A 7,576-nucleotide genomic window follows, 5' to 3' on the forward strand; every position below is an offset into this window, starting at 1 on the left:
AAGATGGAGATATCTTTGTTTTCCGATTGTGGAAAGGATGCATTGATTGTAACAGGTTTTGAAGAATGAGAAACTGACAGAGTAGAGAGTGAAAGTGCCTCGGTGCCATCCTCTTGGCTGATAGGAACAGGTTGCCTTGCCTCCCCAGTGTTATTTTCTGTGGCGCCCCTTTTATGTTTTCCCTCTGAGCACCCGAGCACCCTGGAAGGATCTTTGCATGCATTTGAAAAGCTATCTATCCCCATACCCTACCCGCCCCTCCTGTGTCCGAGGCCTGTGACTACCCCAGCCACCCTCTGGGCCTCTTCTGCCGGGATCCTCCTTTTTACTCCCTTCTTTCTCCTCCCCTAGGCTGTGTATAAGATGGCAGACGTAGCCTGCAAATGCCACGGCGTCTCGGGGTCCTGCAGCCTCAAGACCTGCTGGCTACAGTTGGCCGAGTTCCGCAAGGTGGGGGACCGGCTGAAGGAGAAGTACGACAGTGCGGCCGCCATGCGCGTCACCCGCAAGGGCCGGCTGGAGCTGGTCAACAGCCGCTTCACCCAGCCCACCCCGGAGGACCTGGTCTACGTGGACCCCAGCCCTGACTACTGCCTGCGCAACGAGAGCACGGGCTCCCTGGGCACGCAGGGTCGCCTCTGCAACAAGACCTCGGAGGGCATGGATGGCTGTGAGCTCATGTGCTGCGGGCGTGGCTACAACCAGTTCAAGAGCGTGCAGGTGGAGCGCTGCCACTGCAAGTTCCACTGGTGCTGCTTCGTCAAGTGCAAGAAGTGCACCGAGATCGTGGACCAGTACATCTGTAAATAGCCCGGGGGGCCTGCTCCCGGCCCCCCTGCACTCTGCCTCACAAAGGTCTATATTATATAAATCTATATAAATCTATTTTATATTTGTATAAATAAATGGATGGATGCTAAATAATGAAAAGATGAAAATGGAAAGGAAAAGCTTATTTAAGAGATGCTGGAGATCTTTGAGGAGTGGACTTCGCTGGTTCTCTCCTCCTGGTGGGTGGGAAACGGGGCTTTTCCTGTCCCTCTGGCGAGGACTCTCAGGATGTAGGGACTTGGAGATATTTTCTGTCTGTCCACCATGGCCTGGAGGAGGGAGGTTGTGGTTGGATGGAGGAGACGAGCTTGTCTGGAAGTCTGGAGTCTTTGTTGGTTAGATGACTGCCTGTGACCCTGGCCACTAGGCCAAGAGGCCCTACGAAGGTGGCGGGAACTCAGCTTCAACCTCGATGTCTTCAGGGTCTTGCCCAGAATGTAGATTGGTTCCCTGAGAGGCCTGGTGCTCTCTTACTCTTTCATTCCCGTGCATATGTGCAGCATCTACAGTTTACAGGAACGGCTCCTTCCCTAAAATGAGAAATCCAAGGTCCTCTCTGGCCCAGTGACCACAAAGAGCTCTGCACCTCCCGGACTCTGGGCCTGCCTTTCCAGCGAGAATTCTTCATCCTCCACCGTTCACTAGCTCCTGCCTGAAGAGGAATGGGGGCCGTTTGACCTGACACGTCAGGAAAGCCCTGAGCTGAATGTTTGCGCCTGGGCTGCAGAAGGCTGGGTGTGTGACCGGGCTGCGTGGACATCATGCGGTCTTCCCCCCACGGGAGGGGAAGCTTGAGCTGCTGCTGTCACTCCTCCACCGAGGGAGGCCTCACAAACCACAGGACACGGCGACAGGTCAGGCTGGCGGGCCCGGCGTGCTCATCATCTCTGTCCCAGGTGTACAGTTTCTCTCTGACATTAAATGCCCTTCGTGGAGGTTTCGCTCCCTTTCCTTATTTGGACCCACACTGACCTTTCATGAGTCTCCTTTTATTTTTTATTTGATCTTTAGAACTCTCCTCCGCAGTGTGGAAGAGGGTAAGGAAACTGAGACTCCTTAGACTATATAGTCTGGTGATTAGGGAGAGGGACAGAAGAATGTTTTGAGAATTAAATAAGGTGATGCATTTAGGCATCACCCCAAGGACTAGCACACAGTTAGACACTCAGGAAGCGGTAGCCATTAATATTACTACTGTGAACAAGGGAATTCAGAGATTTAAGCTGAAACCTCACATTTACCTTCCCCTTTCCCTTCCCCCATTTGATAGCGTATCAAGCGAACCCTGGCTTGTTCCCTGGGTCCCTGGTAAAGCACGGGTGATGGAGATGCGCTTTGCTGTCTGCTCTGTATTGCTGTCTGCAGTTTTGGACTCCAGTATCTGGGGCCAGGAGGGTAAGGCTGAGCTTGGGGATCCAGGAAGGGAGATGTTATTATCCTCAAAAGGGAGGAAGGAGTGATTGAGAGAGACCCTGAGCCAGGCTGCTGTACAGTGACCAGCCTGCAGGTGAGCCGGTAACTACAGAAAGACATCAGTTTTATTCTAGAAAACTTTATTTCTGGAGAAATAATTGCTGAGTTAATTTGGGTTATAATGAGCAAATTATTTTGCAAAACTGCTTAAAAGAGATTCTGCCTGAGGGCATTTATGCCATCCATACCACTTGTCTCTTTAGTACCTGAAGGAGAATGTTCTGACCCAACCAAGAACCTCAGACCTAGAGTTATTTTACCTGTAGCTAACTCACGCTGTCACCCAGATTCCTTTGGTTGATACTTTCAAGGCGACATTTCATTTTCATGAAAGAAAATGACTGAAGTTATAGTCGGGCAGGGTGGCTCACGCCTGTAATCCCAGCACTTTGGGAGGCTGAGGTGGGTGGATCACTAGAGGTCAGGAGTTCGAGACCAGCCTGGGCAACATGGCGAAACCCCATCTCTACTAAAAATACAAAAATTAGCTGGGCGTGGTGGCACATGCCTGTAATCCCAGCTACTCGGGAGGCTGGGGCAGGAGAATTGTTTGAACCTGAGAGACAGAAGTTGCAGTGAGCCAAGATCGTGCCACTGCACTCCAGCCTGGGCAACAGAATGAGACCCTGTAAAAAAAAAAAAAAAAAAAGATTGAAGTTAATTGGTCTACAAAAGATGAAAGCCATGTCCTTGTCTTCATTGGCTGACATTTAACCATCTTAACCGCCTTTAACCGTAACTCTCCAGTTGCACGGATCAACCACGATGATAGGGTTTTGAAACACTGGCCAACATTACTGTTCTTCCCCACATCAGTTCTAGAGGTTTGGGGAATGACTTGTGTATCTGGTGCTCACACTAACCTGTTTTTAGAAGCCCCCAGAAATTAGCTGAGAATGGTTGTCCACAATCCCCAGAAGTCACTTCCATGTTCATGCAGGGAGGTGGATAATCCTTATCCGAGTAAGGTTTTCCTGCAGAGTCATGGCAAGTGGTGGAGTAAATCCGTTTTCTTTCTGATGTGGGGGTAAGTTGTGTTCAAATACCAGCGTGGTTGTTGCATCCACTGACCTATTTTTCTAAGTAGGTGGGAATACGGTTATAGTTACTTGTCACTTGCTTGTTGAAGCCTGCTGGATTGACAGCTGTCTGTGAATCTGTGAAGTGACCAGTAATGCTGCGGGAATGCGGCTGGGGAATGTGGAAACCAGCTTGAGAAAAGCAAGTGAGCTTCTGCTCAGAATCATAGGATGCTAGAACAGGAAGGGAACAGGGCAATCACAACTTAAGCTTCTGGGGCTCCAGACAAGACCCTCCAGATCCTGAGCAGGTCCTACACCTCATTGTGCTTGTAAAAATGCAGAGTCCTGGGCCCCCAACACCAGGAATTCATATTCAGCTCGTTTGGGGCAGAGTGTGGGACCTGAAGGGATCCGATGCTGTTCGCTCAAAGACTACACTGGACTTGCAGATATGGAGAGCTAAGACCTGCCAGGAGGCAGGAAGCCTGGTCCTGATTCCCAGCCCAGCGCTCTTTGCAGCCCAGGCAGGGTTCCCTATACCTGAAATGTGTTAGAACCAACACATAGTCTAACCAGAATGTTGCATTACTTGACCAAGCAGTCCTAGCCAGCCCAGAGAACCGTTCCGATGCGTTGGAAAGAGCTTTCTGGCACAGAGCAGAACTGATTTGCCTTGGGATGTTCCACCTCCCTCCTCTGTCTAGGATGGGTAGAGACCTACTGATCTAATTCCTGAATGTCTATCATAAGGCGATATGTTCTTAGCTATTTGTCTTTGCCTTATCTTCAAAAATTAAGATAAAGGTATGCCTGACTGCCTCCATTTAATAAAAAGACAGGATGGACAGCTAGAGGATGGGAGGGTACGAAGGCAGTCACAGGTATGGTTAAGGGTAGGGCAGGCTTCCATTCATCCAGGCATCGTGGACAGTCTCCAGAACGTGGATTCTAGGTCCTTACTTGGAGAGCCCATTTTGTTCTCTTCTACTCTCCATCCTTTGAGGTGAGAAACAAAACTTACTCTTTGTATTAAAACCTCAAATTGGCTGTTGCCTTGGAAATTCTGCCCTGCCTCCTCTCTTTAATCATTAGTATCTTATTTAAGCTCCATCGTCCCCTGGAGTTTTAGGAACTAGCAAGATGTCCTCCATGAGACAGAGGCCTTACAGATGCAGTAGTTTATCAGACAAGCCCATTCCTTGGGCGGAGAGCCACAGCACCCTGAGAGCGTGGGGAAAATAGCGCTTCCATCTTCAAACAGGCTCTGCTCCATGCCAGACACCACTGACACTAAACAGGCTCTGCTCCATGCCAGACACCACTGACACTGGGCACATGGATTTTGGGAGAACGTGTGTGTGTGTGTGTGTGTGCGCGCGCGCTCGTGCACTTAGGCACACAGGAATGAATCTTTTTCACTAATTTGGGGGTGGAGGTGGAGAGGCACCAGAGGCATGGAGTATGTAAAAACTGAAAAACAACTCAACACTTCTGGCTGAGACGTTGCAGAGCCTGGGTTGTCTATCTTCATTGGGAATGTTTGTCCTCTGCCTGGCTGGTGATGACAGGCTTCATATCTCTTGAAGGAATGTTGGGGAGCTGACAAGGGCTGTGAGCCATGGTTGCTAAGTGTTACTGTTAGTTCTTTATTATGTAAGAATCTCTGCATTGTGTTGATACTAAAACAGTAAGTAAGGGCGGGTGCTTTCATTCTGCTTTTACATAAGAAGTATGGGAGTTTGCCCATTTTTCTCTGAAGTAAGAAGCTTTGGGCCCAGCATTGAGGATGGGACATCAGGCAGTGTGGAAGACTGAACCCCATTCACAATTAATTTTCTAGCTTGTTTGGAGAGTTTGGGCATTCCTCGTGTGGATTTTCCAGTCCTTGCTTCCTCCCTCTTGCTGCAGGTCTTTTGGTCTTCACGATGCTCAATTTGCAACCCTACCAGAAGCAGCAGCAGAAGACGGAGCTGAATCAGTTAATTTAGGCCTCCTAAGTCGTTTTGATAAACAACTGGGTGGGAGGAGGGATGGTTCAAATGAGATTTTAAGAATTACAGATGTATGTGTATTATCTGCTGCTCCACAGGAGAACTGAAAATAGACTGAAAGCTGCTCCCAGCCAAAGCCAGAAGGAAACTGCAGTATTGAGAGAGAGGAGAGAGAACAGACTCAAATCACTCGGGGCAAGAGAGGGTTTACTGGTGTGGAAACCGGGTCGTGGGGAGGCCTACAGCAGAATAACAGGAGGGGACTTCAGCGGGGGCCCAAGGAAAGACGTGAAAGAAAAGACACTATACAAAAGGTGAACCCTTTTGATCCCATCTTACTGTAAAGCCAAAGGAGTGAGTACTGTTTTCAGTGACCCTGGCCCCATATGGGTGCTCTGCCTGTTGTGTCAGCCAGCTCTTCGGCTGGTACCTGGTTTGAAAGTTATGTCTTTCATATATTTATTTCCAGAGACCCTTTTAGCAGCAGTTACATTTCATAAAGGAATTTTTAATATCTCTTTTGTTCCCTGCTATGTCTGCCATCACCCACAACAATGCCTAGCACAAAGAAAGCATTCAATAAATATTTGCTGAGTGAATGAACGATGTTTCTTCATGAACAGACGAGGAAACTGAGGCATGATGTGATTAACTGCCTGGTCCATCATATCATTTGTTCTATCAAAATTGCAAGTAATAGAAACCAATTTGAGCCAGATATGAAGGAGTATGACAGGAGGGGTCCCAGGAGTCTCAAAGACGCCAGGGTCTTCAGGAACTGACCTGGACACCTCTGGATCTCTCTCCCTTCCTCCTTTCTCCTCTGAGGTCTCTCTGTCTCTCACGGTTCCAGCCACAGGAAGGGACTCTGAATCTCTCCCGGTCCTTGTCCCAAATTCCCAGGATGGGCTTCTGGTCAGGGCTGTGTCCACCATTGCATGACTTTGCAGCGGTTCAAGTCAATGAGTGGCGGGGCTGAAGAACTCATCGAGGTGAGAGGAGCCGCTCACATTCTCACGAATTTCTCTGCGGATGGTTAGATCCAGAGAACACATAATCCGGCTGGTGTGAATGACACCCCTAAGTATTTACTCTGGAAATTCTCATGATTATCTTTACTGAGGAGTCTTTTATCTGTGAAAATGCATAATTATGGAACAAGTCCTGAGGATTGTCTAAAATTACAAGTGAAAACTTGAGCCCACTGGTGTGAAGAGGAAGGTTTCTGTTCTCTGAATAACCAGGACGGGACACACACCCGTTCATCTACCTTGCAGGGCTGAGGGAGCCAGGTTGCTAAGAAGCAGAGAATAGACTAGAGTCAGTGACAGCCCCTGGCTGGTATTCCGCCCTACAGGTGCATTCACTCCTCAATACTGAGCTGCATTTGAAAGCCAGTCATTCCTGTGGATGATTTAAAGGTATTTTCCCTCTGACAGGACCACACTACAGTATCAATTGCTTCCTTCATACATTTTCCTCATTCTTCAAGGCCTGAGTATGCCAAAAAGGAAGACCTGAGAGGGATAAGGGTTGCCAGGATGTTTCTGCAAATCTCCCACAGCTCTTGGGGGCACCCAGCAGGCACTTGAAAGCTGACTTACAGCCGGGTGTGGTGGCTCACGCCTGGAACCCCAGCACTTTGGGCGGTCAAGGCGGGTAGATCACCTGAGGCCAGGAGTTTGAGACCAGCCTGGACAACATGGTGAAACCCCGTCTCTACTAAAAATACAAAAATTAGCCGGGCGTGGTGGTGGGTGCCTGTAATCCCAGCTGCTCGGGAGGCTGAGGCAGGAGAATCGCGTGAACCTGGGAGGCGGAGGTTGCAGTGAGCTGAGATGGCGCCACTGCACTCCAGCCTGGGCAAATAGAGTGAAACTCTGTCTCAAAAAAAAAAAAAAAAAAAAAAAAAAACTGGCTTACACCCTGTGACTGGCCTTCTTTTGTCCTTTTTGTTTTGACAGCAAAAGCCGTATAGTCCTTGAATGCTATGACAGGCAGGACACATTTGTAAAATAGGAAGTAATTACACTCACACTTTTTAGGTGCTATGTTTCCTTCCTCATTTTATTTTCTAACATGAAAGTAAACTTTTTAATGCACCTAGTGTCTCATCTGACAGAGAACACAGCCTTAGGTCAGAGCAGGTATCAGCCTGGAGCCCGCTCCAGACTGGTCTGCAGTTCTGCATCTGGCCACAGAGTGTCGCTACCTTCTCAGTTCTAGCCAAATAGCTCCGGCTGGCACCTTGGTTCAAAA

The 7,576-nt window shown here is 48.8% G+C and overlaps 1 protein-coding gene across 3 annotated transcripts in view; it reads left to right on the forward strand.

Moving 5' to 3' along the window:
- WNT5B (wingless-type MMTV integration site family, member 5B) overlaps window positions 1–1,767 on the forward strand; it is an 85,625-nt gene extending 83,858 nt beyond the window's left edge. For all 3 annotated transcript variants that reach the window (XM_011967145.1, XM_011967143.1, XM_011967142.1), the window contains exon 5: window positions 352–1,767. In XM_011967145.1, the coding sequence (XP_011822535.1) occupies window positions 352–810 (459 nt within the window). In that variant the 3' untranslated portion in view covers window positions 811–1,767. The remainder of the gene's footprint in view (window positions 1–351) is intronic.
- The last annotated feature ends 5,809 nt before the right edge of the window (window positions 1,768–7,576 follow it).

The sequence above is a fragment of the Mandrillus leucophaeus genome, unplaced genomic scaffold (genome assembly GCF_000951045.1).
Source record: "Mandrillus leucophaeus isolate KB7577 unplaced genomic scaffold, Mleu.le_1.0 Scaffold79, whole genome shotgun sequence".
NCBI classification, from domain to species: Eukaryota; Metazoa; Chordata; class Mammalia; order Primates; family Cercopithecidae; genus Mandrillus; species Mandrillus leucophaeus.